This window comes from Antechinus flavipes, chromosome 2 (assembly GCF_016432865.1).
Source record: "Antechinus flavipes isolate AdamAnt ecotype Samford, QLD, Australia chromosome 2, AdamAnt_v2, whole genome shotgun sequence".
NCBI classification, from domain to species: Eukaryota; Metazoa; Chordata; class Mammalia; order Dasyuromorphia; family Dasyuridae; genus Antechinus; species Antechinus flavipes.
The window spans coordinates 92,839,495-92,858,289 of NC_067399.1; the positions used below are offsets into that span (position 1 = coordinate 92,839,495).

The 18,795-nt window shown below is 48.0% G+C and overlaps 1 protein-coding gene across 1 annotated transcript in view; it reads left to right on the forward strand.

Annotated features, from left to right (window-relative positions):
- TTC7A (tetratricopeptide repeat domain 7A) overlaps window positions 1-18,795 on the forward strand; it is a 174,452-nt gene that overhangs the window by 34,661 nt on the left and 120,996 nt on the right. Inside the window, exons 4-5 of the mRNA XM_051975219.1 lie at window positions 9,575-9,705; window positions 11,870-11,991. Coding sequence (XP_051831179.1) covers window positions 9,575-9,705; window positions 11,870-11,991 — 253 coding nt within the window. The remainder of the gene's footprint in view (window positions 1-9,574; window positions 9,706-11,869; window positions 11,992-18,795) is intronic.

Consider the following 18,795-nt stretch of genomic DNA (forward strand, 5'->3'; position numbering starts at 1 on the left):
GGGAAGGGCTTTAACAGAAGTTGGGGAGAAAGATTATTCCAGACATGGGAGAACGGTGTGCCGTTGGGAGGCTTGCTATCTGGTAAGATGTTTCTCTGCTTTGCATCAAAGCAAAGTTTCCGCATCAGACAAACCATGTTTCTCTTGTTTGTCAGAGAATAATTGCAGATGGCCAGCTCCATTCTCCCTGCATTTGCTTTGCTCCCAGCTGTGAGGCGCTGATTGAGAAAACGTAATGTTGTGCTACTCTGGAAACGCTGATTTCATGTTCCTTGCTTTTGCCTCCCTGGCTGGACTTTAGAACTCCTTGAAAACAGGGAGCCATGTTTAGTGATCCAGCCTAGTGGAGTTGACTGCCTTAGGTTTCTCTCATGGCCCAGAGGCCCACCAGTGCTCAATGGATGGATGGACATGGGAGGTTGAAGGACCTCTGGAAAAAAAATAACAATCCCAAATTCAGAGAATAAATGAAAGGACTCTGGAAAATAGAGGGGCATTATCAGCAGTCAAGAATTATTATTATAAGACATTTCTTTTCCCATCAGATCTCTTTTGTCCTTTCCCATTGGCAAGCTGAACTATTTCCCAAGGGACCAAATGCTGAATAGTTGGCTTTTTAAAAAAGGAACTGAGTCTCCAGGACCCAGGGGTGCATTTATTTTTCAGGCCCACTGTGGCTGGAATTAGCTATTTATTTTGGCCTCTTTCTCATTAGGGTGTTGCTTCATTGCTTTCTGGAGTGAGGAAAGGAGTGGAGGTGGAGAATAGGACTGTACTCTAATTTAGTTCTGACTTCTGTGCCCAGTAAGTAAAAATGGAGAACTTCTGGAGAGGGGAAAGAATAACTTTCCCCTGGTGGCAGGGGGCCCATGTCTCTGTTTGCAGGCAGCGAGGTGGCTCAGTGGAGAGAGCTCTCCTGCAGTCAGGAAGAGCTGAGTTCGAATGTGGCTTTGGACGCTTACCAGTGCTGTGACCCTATTTGCTGTAACCCATAGATGAAGGGAATGGTAAACTGCTGCAAGTGCCCTTGGACTCTGTGGTTCATGGGGCCCACAAAGAGCTGGGCACCAAGTGCTTAGGTGCTTGGCCCCTCATTCAGGAAATTTTCCCTGCTTTGTGTCCACCTCGGCCTGAATCAGGATGTCTGGTGGGTCTGGGAAAATGTGGTGCTCTTCCCTGAGGAGCGTGGGGTCTAGTGGGAAGGGGCAGGCCTTGCCCAGGAAACAACTCCAAAGGAAATTCTTTTTTGGAAGTTTTACTGGCTGTTTCAGATGTGGGTATGATAAAGTTAGTGGCAGTCAGAGAATTGTTAAAATCCCCTTATGGCCAGTGCAGAGGTTCTTCATGAAATAATTCATGAAACCTGAAATATTAATTGGCAAAAATGAAAGTTTATTGTTGGCTAGGAAGTCAGTTCTGCTAAGAGACTGACTTCTTTAGTGGCAAGGTCCTATTAGGGAAATGGAGTCTGACACTGAGAAGAGAATGCCTTCTCAGCAGGCAGGGTCAGAGCAAGCTGCTTGGGCCTCTGCAAGAAGTAAGTTTAGCAATTGCCTTTTAAAAGGAGTCTTGAGGCTTCAGGAAGCCAAGGTTCCCAATGTGGATGCTCATCAGTAGCCCAGATCTCCTGTTGGAATTAACAACACTTCAAAGGGGTGCTTTTTGACCAGGATTTCTAATTAAATCAAAGGGTCTGGGGGACCCAGATAGATAACTTATCTGGGGGAGACTCCCAAGGGATCACAGACCAAAGGGAGACACAGTTTCAGAGTCTAGAGCAATGGGGATTCAGACTGAGGCCAGTAGCTCTGGGGTTTTGCTGCCTTAAGGCTCTTCTTTCACTTTCCTTACAATAGCTCAGAGTGCATAAAATGCTGGGTGTCACAAAGACCTAGGTTAAATGCCCCTTGCATATATACTGGTTACTGGGTGATCTGGGACTTTCATTTAATTTTTGCCTCAATTTCCTTATTTATAACATAGGAGGAATCCCTTCTAGCCCTAAATTGATGATCCTAAGAGCCTGTGAAGGGTAGTAATGCAAATATTATCATTCCTCTTTACAGAATGGGAAATGGAGGTTCAGACTGGTCAGATTTCTTGCTCAGAGTCTCAGAGCTAGTTAGTGACAGTTTCTCCATCAGCAATTCTTTCTACTGCTTTTGGGGGCCTCTTTCACAGAGCCAGCAGGGTCCCATGTTTGGAAATGTATTCCTTTGTGGGGGGGGGGGGGGGAGATATGCTCTGTTTGAGTGACAAGGAACACCTTCACCTTTACTTTCAGGCTGCCAGAATCCTGGCATTGTAGAGTTGGAAGCCATGAGACTCAGTTCCTCCATCAGAAGGAGACTTGGGCCTTCTGGGCCGGGGTCTCTTAACTGCTTTTAATAGCCGCTGGGAATGTTTGTAAATATATGTAAATATATTAAATAAAATGCATAGGATTACAAAAGAACCAATTATATTGAAATGCAGTTATTAGGTTAGAACCCCTATTCTAGTCCAGTTCCTGCACCAGAAAGGTGTTGTGCTTCTCTTAAAGTTACAGAATATTGTGCCTTTAAACCTACATATCTACCTACGTATATGTAATAGAGAGAGAGAGAGAGACAGAGACACTGTGTGTGTGTGTGTGTGTGTGTGTGTGTGTGTGTGTGTGTGTGTGTGACAGAGACAGAGAGAGAGGGAGAGACTTGGCTTAATTGCAAAGAATTCAAAAGACAGGAAGAGGAAGGGCACTGAACGGAGCAGACCACAGTTTAGTCATATCATGCCTGAAGTTATGGAATTCTTAGACCTGCGAACTTAGGAGCTCACTTTGAAACTGGTGTTCTGTCTTTAAGGTTTAGAAATACATTTCCCTTACCTGGAATGCCTTCCCTCCTGCTGAACCCCAAAGCAGGCCCCTCCTCTCCTTCGCCCAGCTGCAGGTTAACTGCTCCTGGCTAGTCTTTGGGTGGGGAGTCTTCCTGATCTTTGAGTCCCTGGACCTGATCTATGAGGCAGCTGATGGAGCAGTTAGGACCCGCCTTTGTGTGACCGCTCCCCCTTCTTCGGTCCTCCGAACCACTGTGAAACCCACACATTGGCAGGGAGTTTCCACAAGGGGATTTGTCACAGCCAACCCGCAGCCAACCCGCACATAGCCCTTGTCACTGGAGATGAGACGGGCCTAAGTGAGGACTGGAGAGCGAGCCTTTCGAGCCCCCCAGTCTAATCTGGCAGCCTGTCCCATGCTGGGCGCTGGGGACGTAAGACAGCAGGAAAGTGACTGCTCAGCCCTCTTTGGGGAGGGGAGGTGGGATCACATGCAATAGCTAAATACGTTTGTTATTGGAAGGAGGGGAAGAGGTTCTGAGGGCCAGAAGTGAGGAAGGGGGGGCCTTCCGGTGGGAGGGAAAGGCCAGGGGGGCAAGCCTGGCTCAGGAAGAGCCGCAGGTCTGGGGTGCAGAGTCTGGGCCCTGAGCCAATGGGCTAGCAGCTGGGAAGGTCGCTGGGGTCTGAACCACAAGGGCACCAAAGGCATCAAGGGTCCTTGAGGCAACAGGGAGCCACTGATGCTGCCTGAGCAGGGGAGTCACAGACTTGTGCAGTGCGAGGACAGATCGGGGCTAAACATTTGTATAGTGTCTACTCTGCACACCATGCTTTGCAAACACAGTCTCATTTGATCCTCACAGCCCCCCATGACTTAGGGACTGTTGCCTGTGAGTGTCTGAGGCAGGAGGTGAGCTTGGGACCCCAGCCTTCCCAAGCCTGCCACATCTCATAAAATTGGTGCCTCTGGCCATTGCCTCCTGCCTCAAACCAGCCCTCCTTGCCTCTCCCTGCAGAGCTTGAAGCTTCCTTCTGGCCCAGGAGGGTTTAGACGACTCTCTCCATGTTTCAGGAGGGTTCAAGGACTTGGGTAGCCATGAGTGCAGAAAGGGGGGAGGGGGAGGATACATGTAAAGATGTGTGGAGGAGAGATGTGTAAGACTTGGTAAGCTGTTAGGGGAGAATTTCCTCACTTTCTATTTTTTATCCCCTAACAGGTGCTTTCCTCTTCACTCACTCATTCCCCTGATTAGCCCCTAGCTATAAGAACCGGCTTTCTTCCCTGTGCTTTTATGTCTGCCATCCTGAGGGACACACCTGGAAGTGCCTTGGGGGTGGGTCGAGGGGGTAGACCCCTGGGGCCCTTTCCTAGCTCGAACACACTTTCGCTGAATGCCCCCAGAGCAGGTTGGACTCTGGCAGGCTGGCTTCTTGCAGCCTTCACGGGCTCCAGATTCAGAGCTCCAGGCCTCCTGGGTGGGGCTTCTTGGAAGAGAGGCCATCTGTACAAGATGATTCATTTTTTAAAAGGGGAAAAATAAAGTAAAGAAAGTATAACTGTCCCAAGTTTCAGTCTCAGACTGTGCCAGGGTCAGCAAGGCCCCAAATAGAAAGTGCCAAGTTAATTAAAAAGCAGGTCAACTCCCCTGCCTGCCTAGGAGGCCTCTGGAGGAAAGGAGGCCGACTTGCTGACCAGGCTCTTTTTGCTCTTGGGAAACAAATGGCACTGCCCAGCGTTTCCCGGCAGCCCTGGCCTGCTGCCCTTCTGCCCAAGGCGGCCTTGAAAGTCACCGAAGGTGCCAGGCCCCAGCCTCAGGCCAACCTGAAGGAAACCCATGTGAGGTGCCCACCAGGGACAGGTCTGGGCCCGAGGGAGGGAGAGGTTTCTTCTCTGGCAAGGATTGACAATCTCCTCTCTTTAAATATGAGCTCTCTGTGGGATACAGGGTCAGGCTTGGGGTTAGGGTGGGAGTGATGAATTCACCCTTGAACCCCTCCTACGAGCCAGTGAGTTTATTTGATCCTTTCTGTCTAGACTCTGAGAGGGAGGAGGAGTGGACTACCCAGCTAGGCCTTAGGGCTTGCAGGATCTGGCCCTCCTTGTCTCCAACCCCGCTCCAGGCTTGGGGGCTGCACCCCAAGACCCTCCAAAACTCAGTCCTTGAGGAGACAGTACCCAAAAGAGTGGCCCCGGAGCACCAAACTCTTGCTGGGTTTGGGCAGGGCCCCCTGGAGCATCTGTGGTTTCACTTCCTGCCATCTCCTGCCCCAGCCCAAGGGTGCGGCTTTATTTCTGAGCCTTTCTCCAGGAGATGAGGGGGGAGAGAACCAGACCCACAGCAGTGAGGGGGGGGAGGGGGCGGCTGCTGGAGCTGGGCCCCTGCCCCTACACTAAGCAGATATTTCTCTCTCCCAGTTTTAAAATCCTTTGGCAGAAGGCTCATTGATATTTATTGACTCAAGTTGTTGGATTTTTTGGTTGGGCTTTAGTCTTTGTAGAGTTTGAATTAGAAGGGACTTCAGAGACCTGGTCCAACCTGAGTATTTACAAGAGAATCTTTCTACTATATGCTTATTTTTTATTTTTTCATAATAATAAGTTTTCCAAATATATACAAAGACAGTCTTCAACATTCACCCTTGCAAAACCTTTCCAAATTTTCTCTCCCTCCCCATCCCCCCTTGGCATCAAGTAATCCAAAATGCTAAACATGTGCAATTCTTCTAAACATATTTCCACATTTTTTATCATGCTGTTCAGGAAAAATCAGATCAAAAAGGAAAAAAAAAGAGAGAAAGAAAACAAAAACAAGCACACAACAAAAAATGTGAAAATACTATGTTGTGATCCATTCAGTCCCTATAGTCCTCTTTCTGGAGGCAGATGGCTCTCTCCATCTCAGATCTATTGGAATTAACCTGAATTCTACATCTTTAAAAAGTAGTCATTCATCTTTCACATTGAAGACTTAATGAATGAGAGTCCTTTTTAAAAAATTTTAAGTTAACAATTCTGTTTATCCTTCCTTCTTCCCTCCTCCAGTTAAAAAAGAAAATCCCTGTAACAAATATATATGATCAAACAAAATAAATCCCTACAATGGCCATGTCCAAAAAATGTGTCATTCTGTTTCTTGGGTAGCCCTCTATCAGGAGTGTGAGTAGCATGTTTCCTTCTAGGTTCTCTGGTATCGTAGTTATCCTTTATCAGAGTTTTTATGTTTTAAAAAAAAATTTGTAGTTTTTTTACAATGATGCTGCTATTATAGAAATGGTAGTCCTGGTTGTACTCACCCCATTCTTCATCAGGTCATTCAAGACTTCCAGATTTCACTGAATTCATCTCTTTCATCATTTATCATGGAATATTAAAATTCCATTATATTCATATACTTGTTCAATTAATGAGTAATTAGTTCCCGAGTCTTTACCACTCTAGAAAGAACTGTTATATTTTTATACATATGGATCCCTCTCCTCTATCTCTTTGGGTTGTAGGCCAATAGTTGTAGTACTTCATCAAAGGATAAGCAGAGTCTAGTTACTTTCTTTGGTAAGAGTTTGAAAATTCTAACATGGCTGGACCAATTCACACCTTCACCACCAGTGGACTAAGGTTCTTTCTGGGAACTCTAATCCAGTGTTGAATGGATTGTGTGAGAAAGTCTTTAACATTTACTCTTTGACCCTCTCTGTGAAGGGTAGGGTGCGTAAGTAGCCTTTTTGCTTGACCTCTCTTCAAATAGTTAAGGATACCTATCGTGTTCCTTCCCCTCCTTAAATCTCTCCTTCTCCAGGCCACATTGTTGGACTGATCAATCTGTAGCAGGTCTTTTTTCAGTCTGCAGCGAATCTTTTTCAGTTCATCTGCTTTTCTTTTTCCCATGGCTTTTGAACCCAAATGTAGCATAATGGATTTATTTATTCCTGTTAAATTTCTTTTAGATTCAGTCCAATGCTTTACCCTGGTAAAATCTGAACTGTGTTGCCCCAGTGTGTTGGATGTCCCTCCTAGCTTTGGATCATCTATAAGTTTGCTGAGTGTTTTGTTATCTGAATCTCTATGAATTCATTGATAAAGATGTTACATGACGGAGTTCCAGGGGCAGATTCCCACGGCACTCCTCTAGAAACTTCCTTCTAAGTAGACATTGGACCAGTGTTGATTGAGTCTTTGAGTCAAGTCATTCATTCCCTTTGAAAACTACCTTGGTCTTATTGCCCTCTGTACTTCTGGTCTGTCCTCTCCCTGTCAAAAGTGCCTTGGCCTTTGTACTTGAGCTCAATGTTAACAAATGGAGGAAATTACCAACCCTGTCTAATTTGGACTCTGGCTCAAATTAATATGTGCTTTTCTGTTCTGCACTTCTGTTACTCAAATTTGCTGACTATATGATCTTCATGACCCTTTAAGAAAGTAGGGCAGTCATTATTATTTGACAAATGAGGTTCAGCAGTCTCAGATCATTTATCCAAGCTTACAGAGTGCCTGCTTTGTGACTAAAATCCCGGCCTATTGATTTGGACTGGCAAGTTCAGAGGCCAACTAGCTGGCAAAGTGGGTAGAGCACAAGACTTGGAGTCTGAATCTTGCCTCAGATACTGTGTGAACCTGGGAAAATTCCTTAACCTCTGTCAGCCTCAGTTTCCTCATCTGTAAAATAGGGACAGTAATAGCACTGGAGAAGTTGTAAGGCTTAAATAATATCTTGAATTCACATAGAGTACTTTGGAAACCTTAAGGGACTTTATAAATCGCTAGCTCTTATCAGCTAGCTTGTGGCTGCCTAGCCAGAGAAGGGGACCAGCATTGCTTAGAGTGGCTCTCCCCAAAGCCAGAGCAGCAGGAAATGCCTTGGTTTCTCCTCGCCCTGGGGTTGAGCACTGCCATTCCCGATGGAAAGGCATCAAAGGGATCACAGAGTCACGGATTGCCTTGCAGAGTACCTCGTGGCCAGCTAGTTCACCTGCATACAAAAGGGAGGTCCCTTTGACTGTCCCCAGCAGGTGACTGTCCATCTCTGCCCAAAGACCTCCCAGAAGAGGGACCCCGTGCAGAGGCGCAGAGTTCTCTGCTGTGAGAGAGCTTCAGCTCCACTCCCGGATTCTGGTCTGGCTCTCTGGGGCCTCCTGACGCCACAGTCCTGCGGATCCTTGGGGCCACAATCACGTCCCCCCAGTCTTCACTTCCTTCAGCCTGGCCTCCTGGATGTGTGGCCTTGACCATTCCTCTTGCTCTTCTCTAGACAGCACCCAACCCTGCCCCCCAGTGAATGCTGCCCCCAGTGAAGATCATTTGGGTATCTGTGTTGGCTTTACGTAAATCACAGAGATTGGAAGCTTTTGTTTACAAAAGGATTCCCCGCAGGATTTCCCTGGTGGATTTAGGAGTTTGTTTAACCATCACAGACATGGCACTGTTTTTTAAATCAGGGTTCCTTGCGCCTTCCTCCTCGCCTGTTCACACGAGCTGGGATCTTCACCGCTATCTCTCGGGGCTTAGCTCCGGCGCTCACTGATCTGTGATTGAGTTGAAAAGAGCACTAGTTTGGGAAGAAGGATTGGTTTCAAATCCTGGCTTGATCATCAATTACCCATGTGATCTTGAGCAAATTATTCAGCTTCTCCAGGATTCTGTTTCTTCATCTGCTTGAGAGCGGGCTTGGGCTAGATTGTCACCATGGTCCTTGGAGCCCTTTCTCTGTCCTTTGTTCCTCAATAAAATATTTTCATTTGAAAAAAAGAAAGGCTTATGTGTGGTAGGCTAGTTAATATCTGGCTCTCCAAAAAAAAACCCAAATTACTACATGTAACATTTTAAAGTTTAAGCTGCTTTATTAATATTTTCTCCATTGTTTAATTTTAGCAAGCCATAAATAATAATTCAAGTCTCAGTTTGCTGATTTCTAATGATTGTACTGAAACTAACAATGGTTTGAGCTGGTTCAAGCTGGTTCCAGCACAGCCTTGTTTTAATGTGTGTTGTTTGATCTTCCTCCAGCCTCAGCTCCATGAGGTGTCACTATCATATTACATCTTTCATTTAACTTTCTTCTCAACTTGGACCATTGAAAGTCTTTGGGGTGACCCATGCTTCCAGCTCTGACCCTTTCCTGGATCATGACACTCAGAGACACTGGGCTCCCTTCTCACGATTGTGTCTTTCTTGTGCTGCTGCCATCTTGTGCCGGCCCTCCGGCCAGGACGTGCTGTGGACACTGGAGGGTCTCCCTTCTTGGCTCTCTCCCAGGCTGCTTCCCCTCAGGTCTGCCTATGGCCCCTCCCCCTGAGTCAGCTCCCGGTTCCCTATTGCCTCCAGGACCAAATACCCAGCCCTTCCCGCGGCTTTGAAAGCCTCTCTTGAGCTGGCCCCCTGCCGCCTTTGCGGGCCTCTCCTGTCTTGCTCGGTGGGCCCTGAACGCCTTCTTCCCGCTCCGTCTCCCTACTCTGGGCCTTCTCCCTGGCTGTCCCCCTGTTCCAGCCCTCCCTCCGCAGGAAGCCTTTCCCGCTTCTCCCATGTGTCCACTCCTCCGCTTCCTGAGCTCCTTGAGGCAGGGACCGCCGCCTTTCTTGTATCTCCAGCACTTTGCACAGTGGGTGTGTAGGGTAGATGGCTGTCCGCGGCCCCCAGGCCTAAGGTGGCCGGGCCAGAGTGGTACCTCCGGCCAGGCCTCTACAAGCGCGGGGTGCAATGCTGAAGGAGGGGAGTGCGGAAGGCTGGGCGGAAATCACTCTGCTGCTGCTGCTCCTCTCACAGGCCTCTCCCTGGAACGCTTGCCCAACTCCATCGCCTGCCGAGCCCGACTCAGTGAGAGGGAAGAAGAAGCCATCTCCTGTTTTGAAAGGGCGTCCTGGATTGCGCAGGTGTTTCTACAAGAGCTGGAAAAGGTGAGAACGGCGGTGGGGTGTCCCCCTCCCCCATCCTCCATTGGCTCCCCTGGATGGCGGGGACCGCTGTAGGAGGGAGGGCAGTAGAGGAGTGTCTTAGACCCACTTCCCTGGGGGGCAGAGTGTCCCCGGACCTGGTGCTGCTTCGTAGACCTAGACCAGGTTCCTTTCTTTCCCAGGAGTCCAGACTAGAATCCTATGGAATTAACACAACCATAGGGATAAAAATGGGGTGATTTCCAGAGGGTGCTGGGAGAGGAGGTGAACTATGAAGCTCAATAAGGCGCCTTCCTGGAAAAGGAGATCTCCTTGAACTTAGGAGATTTCAAGTCACTGAGGAAGCCTGAGACACACAAGCATCAGTCAGCAGCACTCGGTGCCTCCTGTGGGCCAGGCCCTGGGCTGAGGACACCAGCACAAAGAATAAACTGGCATCATGTGACCCCCTTTGAGCTCACCAAGAGCTAAGGAGGCACTGTAGGCATTTCCTTCTTTTTACATGAAAAGGGATTGTCAGGTGTGTGGCCCATGCTTACAGTTCCTGGACATTATGCAGCTCTTGAGGCTCCTGTCTCATGAGGGGAGGCCTCTGCTGGGCCTGGGGCTGACTCCCAAAGGCCCTTCTGCTTGCCCAGAGACTGGAGGGGAAAGGGAGGGGGTCTGGAGGAAGTGACAGCGGAGACCGGCCTCCTAGACATGGCTATTGGGGAGAGTTGTCTGGGACAGTGTTAATTTTTTGGGTCCAGTTAGAAGTTTATAGGGTCCATAAGTGTGGAAATGAATCTTATTTGTTTTTGGTGTTCAGTCATCTCAGATTCATGTCACACAGCTAGTGTCTAAGGTCCAATTAGAACTCGGGCCTTCCTGATTCCAGGCCCTGCGCTCTACCCACTGTGCTACCCAGCTTCCCATGTTATGTATGTATAGGAAATGTTTAAAGAGAAACAGGGGAAGAAAATGGAGAGATAGAAAGAGAGGAGGCCCATGGGAGGGAGAGAGAGAGAGACAGAGAAGACAGTGACATAGAATAAGAGAGAGAGAATTGCTTTGTCTCACTGGAAGCCCAGGAAACTAACCCCTAGAAAGTGATGAAAAGTGCTCTAGTTAGATTCTGGGTCAACCTTCAGGTTGAAGCAGATTGCTTTTCCTTTGATGCCCTGGGATCAATTCAAGGCTGTCCTCAAGGCTATATCCCACACAGTACGGGAAAGGGAGTCCTGTGCACAGTCCAGAACAGGGGCTATTTTTTTTTTTTAAATATTGTGCTAACTGTATGTCAGTATAATTGATTTCCTTGGTAATCCTATTTAGTGTGTTTTATGCAGTTGGAAATATTCTGAGAAGGGTTCTGTAGGCCATTGGAGTCAGACAGTTCTCCCCTGCCCCCAGTCAGACTAACATGTAATTAGAAAATAACTCGCCAAAAGAAAGCAAGCCATAGTAGAATAAAAATAATGTGAATATGGGGTTTCCTGAATCAATGAGCAGTGCAAATTTCTATTTGGTTTTACCATCCCTGCAGTGTACTTCAGTCCAGGAAACAGTCCATGAGAACAAAAAGCTAAGTCCTCCCCCTAGAGTGACATTTGTCTCTTCCAAGAATGAGTTGTATGCGCTGTGTGAAAAGGAACAAAGCTGTCTGTCATCAAGTGAGATCCCCAAGAATCCCACCATGTCAGGCAATGTGTAACAGGCCCCAAGAAGCACATCATTCAGTGCCTAGAACCCTGTGCTCAGTGTCGGTACTGGCCTCTGGCTGGGCTGCCCGGGGAGGGAGGAAGAGAGAGGAAGGAAGGAGGGAAGAAGAAGAAATCAGGCAGGAGCTAATGGAGGAGGCAGTCTGGGAGCTACAGACTTCCAAAAATAGTCAGGATCTGCCTACTAGGCTGGGTGATAGGGTGAAGAAGAGGGAGGAGGGCAGGAGGGCAGGAAAACAAGTGATTTTTAAAACAAAAATGAAATAGAATTTCTTTGGTTTTGAGATTTCACATAGACTCCTTATAGTTATTGATGACTCCGTAAAAGGCAAAGGATGAGGGGCAGTGATCTGTCCCTGTGCTCTAGATTGGTTGCTCCTAGAGGCCCAGAATAGTCATCCTGTAGTCCTTTGACCAGGACTTTGTATGTAACTGTAAATTGTGTTCTTTTCCTCCCCTACTTTCAGACCACAAATAATATCCATCAAAGGGGCCTGAAAAGCAACAGCCCAACTCTGCCTGAATTTGAACTGACATACTTCCTGGAAGCTGCCCTGCAGAGTGCCTATGTGGCCAACTTACGGAAAGGGTAGGTAGTCAACTGCTCTATCCCCCTTGGGCTGGGTCTATGAGCTTCTTCTTGGTGGAGGGTTGGTTTTTTTTTTTTAATTTCAGTAGTATTTTATTTTTCTAATTACATCTAAAAATTGTTTCCAGTATTCATTTTTGTAAGATTTTGAGTTCCAAATTTTTTTCTTCTTCCCTTCTTTATTCCTTTCTCCCAGACAGCAGTAATCTGATAGAGATTATACATGTACAGTCGTTTTAAATGTATTTCCACATTAGTCATGTTGAAAAATCACAACAAAGGGAAAATCACAAGGAAAAAGCAAACAAAAAGGTGAAAATTGTATGATCAGCATTCTGTCTCCATAGTTCTCTCTTTGGAGGTGGATGGTATTTTCTACCCTGAGACTATTGGAATTGTCTTGGAAACACTGTATTGTTGAGGAGAGCCAAGTCCTTCACAGTTAATCATCACATAATCTTGTTATCGTATACATTATTTTCTTGGTTTTGCTCACTGTACTCAGCATCAATTCATGCAAGTCTTTCCAGGTCTTTCTGAAATTAGTTTGCTCATCATTCCTTATAGAACAAAAATATTCCATTACATTCTTATACTACAACTCATTCAGCCATAGGCATCCACCAGCTTCCAATTCCTCACTGCCATAAAAAGAGCTCCTACAAACATTTTTGCAGTGATGTAGGTCCTTTTGCTTCCTTTAGGATCTCTTCGAGATATAGACCCAGTAGTGACATTGCAGGATCAAAGAGGATGCACAGTTTGATAGCTCTTTGGGCATAGTTCCAAATTGCTCCCCAGAATGGCTGGATTCACAACTTGGGTGGAGCCATCTTTACCTTTTCAAGCATGATGCTCCTTAATAAAGGTAGTCTGTCACTCTCCTCCCCCCACCCCTCAACCCTCAACCCCATGTACTGTGCTGAGCAGTAGGGAAACAAATACAAGGAATGAAAGGAAATAAGCATTTATTAAATGCCTGCTATATGCCGGGTGCTGGGTTAAACTTGTTATTGATATTTCATTTGGTTCTTAGAACAACCCTGGTGCTGTGATTATATTATCCCTGTTGACAGAGAGGTAAACTGAAACAGGCAGAGGGTTAGAGTCAAGAAGACTCTTCAATACTTACTATTGTCTAACTCTGGAGAAAGTATAGGAGGTCAGAATTGAACTGGAGCCTTGTGGATTCCAGATCCATTGCTCCCTAAGTAATGTTCATTTTAAGAATGAAATAATCCCTACCCTCAAAGAAGTTATCTTCTACAATAACTTTAATCCTACATACAGCATAAACAGAAGTAGAATTAATTACAAAGTAGTTAGAAACAAGGTAATTTGGGAGGGGAGGGGATTCTCAGTGGCAGGGGATAAGGAAAGGCTTCATGTAATGCGTCTCCCTTGAGGTACTAGAAATAGATTTTGGGAGTGGGGGAAGCAAAGTATAGGGTATCCATGAATTTAATTTTTTTTTAATTTTAAAAAGAACTTTCAATATAATTAATTTCTTTTGTAATCCTATGTATTTTATGCAGTTAAAAACACCAGTCTGAGGCAGGGGTCCATAGTCTTCACTTGCCTGTGAAGGGAATGGTCAGTCCATGACACACAAAAAAGTTAGTGTTTAAAACTGAGTCTTTGAGATGGAGGAGGTAAAGAGGAAGGAAGCACTTTCTAGGTTTAGGGATGCCCAGAGATAACAGGGTACTGGTGAAAGAGGCAGAGAAAATGTAGGAAGGGAAGGCAGTACCCAGTGAAGCTGGGAAGGTAGCTTGGGGCCAGACTTTAAAACCTAAGCAGAGAGCTTCTAAAGGCAATATGAGAAGGCTTGTGCCAAGGAAAGTCATGTTGGCAGCAGGCTGTAGAGTGAGATGTGGCAGGGAGACCACTTATGAGGCAGTTTGCAATAGTCCAGACCAGAAGTGAGGAGGGCCTGTGTCATTGGAGGGAAAGGGTCAGGTTTAAGAGATTTGGAGGTGAAGATGGCAGGAATTAGGTCTGAATGGGATTAGTCCTTTTAGAAAATGTGAGGAATTGAGGAAAAGGAGAATGGGAAGGATTCTGGAAGAAATAGTCAATTATGGAAGTGGGGGTGAGGGGACGGGAGAGAAGCAGGGGGAGAAGCGGCTGGTTTGGATGCATTGCATTTGAGATGTCCCTGAGAACGTCCAGTTTAAAATGTCTGATGGGCTGTTAATGATGTGAGACTTGCAGTCTGGGGATGTGTATGATGGGTCAGGGGCAGGAGGGAATGTAGCACTCTGAGTAGAGCAGAGATTGCAGTGATAGACAACTTTTCAAGCTAGAGTCTGGGCAGCCCTGCTCCCTGCCAGCCCCACTACCCCCCACAACTTCCTTTGAACCTCTGGGAAGTGGCCGTTAGGACCTACACAAGAGGTTGAAGGATAAAGGGCAGGACCAGAAGTAATAATGCAGGCAAGGCACAAAGAGGCCAATTTCAGCTTGAAGTCTGTGGGGAAAGCACCTTCCTGATGGAGCTGCTTGAAAGAGGCACAAGGTACCTGCCCAGAGTATGGATCCTCTCTCCCCGGAGGCCTTCAAAGGCCACTCGAGAGTGGGATCCCTTTCAGGAGCAGGTCGGACCAGAGAGTCAGTGAAGTTTCTTTCCAGCTCTTTTAATGAGCAGATTAATGAGTTATGTTTTGCTTTGCCCCAGAGACCAGAAGTAGGGGCAAATGGTGCAAAGAGGCTGATTTCTTTAAGCTCAGAATAAAGAAAATGTCAGTCAGAGCTGTGCAAAAATCTGCAAGCATCCATGCCCTGTCCATTAGGGGTGTGAATTTGGGAGTGGAGGAGACTGGAGTGCTTATTTGAGATAAGGGTTATATCCCAGAGCCATTGGCCTCCTTTTTTCCCCCCACAGGATTTTTAATACTTGGAGGTCAGGTGATTGCTAAGCTTTGCCAGGTAAGCATGTGACGTGCTTACCTCAGGTAAAGCAGCAGCTTTGGGGCAAGCACTGGGTACTAAAGCTACCTTTTTCCTATTTGGTTTTTGAAAAATAAATGAAAAATGTTTGAGAGGAAGGAGGTTTCCCAACCATAGCAAACTCCTACTTTTTCCCCTCCCAAAACAGTCGTACCTCTTAGGCCTGAAAAGTCTGCCTGTCCGCAGCGCAGGTGCCCATCCTTAGTAAGGGGGTAACGATCCTTACCTCCATTTCTGACAGATGAGTGCATTGAAGCCAAGGGTCTTTTAGTGAATTCAGTGCTGGAAGGAGAGGTAGTGTGGTGCCAGGGGAAAAGTGAGGCTCTGGAGGACCTGGGCCAGTTGTGTCTCTTTGAGTAGTGGGATGAAGTTGGGCATCCTCGGCCTTCTGGGGGCCCTTAGAGTTTGGCTCTGTGACCAGATGAGGGGAAGATGTTGTCCAGGCAGGAGCCCACCGAACAGCTGGGAGTTTGACTTAGCCTTTGTGTAGGGAGTTGTGGCTGACTCCTCAGATCAGCTTCCTATGCACCTTGAGACCTGGGCCTGAGACAAGACCTAGGGATATAGAGAAAGGTAAAAGATGAAGCCACAGATGACTGAAAAGATATTGGTGCCCTGTAGTGGGAGGGAGTGAGGAGGAAGTGGAGTTGGTGGTGGGAGGTGTCTGAGAGGAGCCTGAAGATAGCAGAGGTGAGAGCCGGATAAGTGGGGCTGAGAATTGAAGTCATGGATGCTGATGAGAGCACCAGATGAGAGAAGAGACTCTGGGAGCGAGCCCTAGGGGACACCTGGTCTGGATGAGGAGCCGGCCAGGGAGGCGGGCCGGTCACGTAGGCGGAAGGAGGGCCAGGAGGGAGCAGTGTCCCATAAGCCTAAAGAGAAGAACATATTGGGGGGAGAGGGATCCGCAGGACTGGAGGCTGCACAGAAGTCAAGACAGGGAAGGACCGAGGAAAGGCTCTTGGGCTTGGCAGCACTTTGGAGAGGGCAGCACTTTGGAGAGAGCAGCATGGGTCAAAGGATGAGGGTGGAAGCTGGATTGAAGAGAGTTGGAGAAGAAAGTAATTGGAGCCTATGCTGTAGACAGCCTTCTCCAGGCCCAGGCCCCCAGGGGAGGAGAGATCTGGGAGAGTGACTGGGGTAGGGAAGGGGGGAGGGAGGGGGAAACTAGCTCTCATCAGGGGGCCCTTCTCAGCCTGGAGAGGAGGGAGCACGCTGAGGGCCTCTGCTCACCTGCCATTGCAGGGGCATTCACAGCCAGGTTCCCACTCCTCTCTAGCTGGTGGGTTTGCACCTTGTTCCCCACAATTCTGGGGTGATTTGCCCCCAATTGCCAGCCTCCAAGGTCTCTGGGCACTAGCATGTAGGGCAACAAGTCGTTGTCTCGATGGGTGACTCAGGATGTCCTGGCCTCTCTGGGCCAAAGGAGGTATGGACTGGGCTGCCTCTGTGGGTCCCCTCCGGTGCGAGGTCTACTTCTGTGAGTGAGAGCCGTCGGCCTCTTACTGACCTCGCAGCCGGTGGTGACCACCCCGAGAGAAATGTGGTTTCCACACATTTTGGGTGCTGCTCATCACATAAATGTCAGGTTTTATCATCAGTAACAGTGGCATGTACTTTTTGAGTCTTTCAAGCAGTTAGCTTTTTTAGTAAGGAGTTCAAATATTATCTCCATTTTTCATAGGAGGCGGCTAAGATCCAAGGGTTAAGTGACTTATCCAGAGCTTTGGAAATCTCAAGTGTCAGAGCAGGATGTGAGTCTGGGCTTCTGGCTTACATCCATCCAGCATCTCTGTCACTTCCTGGTGTGCCTCACATGGACCTGTGCAGGGGCCTCTTGGGCAGTCAGAGACCTGTGGACCCCTTCCCAGAAAAATGTGTAAACAGAATTTTAAAAAAATTTATGTTGAAATATAGTTGTCAAAATATGAAAAAAACCTGTGTTCAGAACTTGTGGCTCAGGGTATGATTCCACTAATATTCTGTACTCTTGGGGAGGAGAGTGCTCAGTGTAATGTTCACCTTGTGACAAGGTGCTCATTTTTGAAAACCCTCAGCATTACGTTGATGGGTTGATGGGGAAAGGAGGGGTTAATCCCGTGGGGATTCAGTAGGAAAGATCCCACATTTTCTTAGTTGCTCTTTTCCTTTTAATTAGGGATTTTTAGGCCTTTGAGATAGGATAGTAATAGCCAGTTTTTCTAGAATAAAGAAGATATGGAAACAATTCATCCTTTATCTTCAAAGCTGCCTCAGTAATTTCTCCTCCTGAAATCTCTGTTCAAAGATGTGAGCCACAGTTCCCAGGAACTCAAGGTGATTACTCAACCCCCTTGTGAAACCGGTCGGTGCACTTCCTGTGACTGGGACCAGTCTGGCTGGGGAACCTGGGGCGGGAGCTCCAGGGGATCATCCAGGCTTTAAAAAACAGAAACAAAACACAGAACTGCTTCTCCCCTCCATTCCTGTGCCATGTCAGTTCTTTGTCGTGGAGTCCTGGGGCTCTGGGTTAACTTTCAGGTTCATGGCTCAGCAGCTATTTCCTGTTCACCGTGTTCCCAGACCTGTGCTCTAGGCACGTCGCGGGGTTGCTAGAGAAGAGAGCGTGATCCCAGGCCTTGACCAGCTTCAATTCTAGCTGGGGAGGGGGGTGAGTGATGTGAACAGAATTAAAGAATAAGGGAGAGGGCTCAGCACCTCCTGAACCGGAGATAATCGGGGACCATGAGCATGGGATTGCTGGGAGTAGCCAAGAAGGAGGAGAGAAGATCCTGGGGCAGAGAACAAATGGGAGCCCAGACTTGTTTCCAACACAGACATACGCTGTTTCCACTATTGACACAGAAATGTGACTTCAGTCGCAGACCTCTATAGCCCTTTGGTTTCCCCCTAAAATAAGGAAACTTGTGGGAGCCAAATTCCAGCTCCCTGTTAGGAGAGAGTTTCCCATGAGCCCCTCTGGGACATTTGGGGGGGGCATCTCAGGGGTCCTTCCAGATGGGAGTTTCTTATTTTATCAGAAGCTCTAGAGCTTGGATGGCCTTTTTGTGACATGGACCCCTTTGGCAGCAGGCTAGAGTAAAAGTGACCGACTGTTTCTCCGAGTAATGCTTTTAGGTAATGGGAGGAGCTGATACAAGTTCAGTTTGAAGTTACTAAAAATAAGTTCACGGTCCCCACTTGACCTCTGTAGGTCCTGGCTATTTAGCTGGTCCCTTTCATTTTAGAGATGCCCCGTCATGTTCCCCTTGTTCCAGAAACAGCCCCTGAGCATCCCACCTTTCCCATCACATTACTCCTTTCTAGCCCTGCCCTCCAGAGGTTGAACCTCTAGTTCATGCTTTTCTAACAAAAGCCCTCCCCTTTCTCGGGGGTCAGAGTGGCTTTCAGCGCCAAAGCGAACTGTCAGGGAAGCCCGCCGAGGCCGGGACTTGGGGAGCAGTCTCCGAGCTCTAGGCTCCTGATCCAGGGTCTCCCTAGGAACGCTGTGGGCCCAAGCCCCCGGGGCAGAGACCAAGCAGCCACATCCAGCTGTCGGAGAGGCCGCGGCTGAAATGTTGCTGGGTGGGAGGGTAGTGATGGAAAGCCCAGATTGACCGGGGACGAGGCAGCCCCGGGCGGGCCCCTTAGGTCCTTATGCACAGCTGCCACAAGGGGGCAGCCGCGGCCCTCCGGCGTCGGCTCCCCCTGGCGCAGTGAATGGGCGGGGGAAGCATCTTTCGGAAAACACGGGCTTTGGGGAGCTGTGGAGGAGGGCTGAGCCGTGGGGGCCGGCTGTTGGGAAAGCCAGAAGGAAGGGGGCGGGAAGGTGGGTGCCAGGGTCTAGGAAGGCGGGCCGGGCCGTGGAGCCGCCAG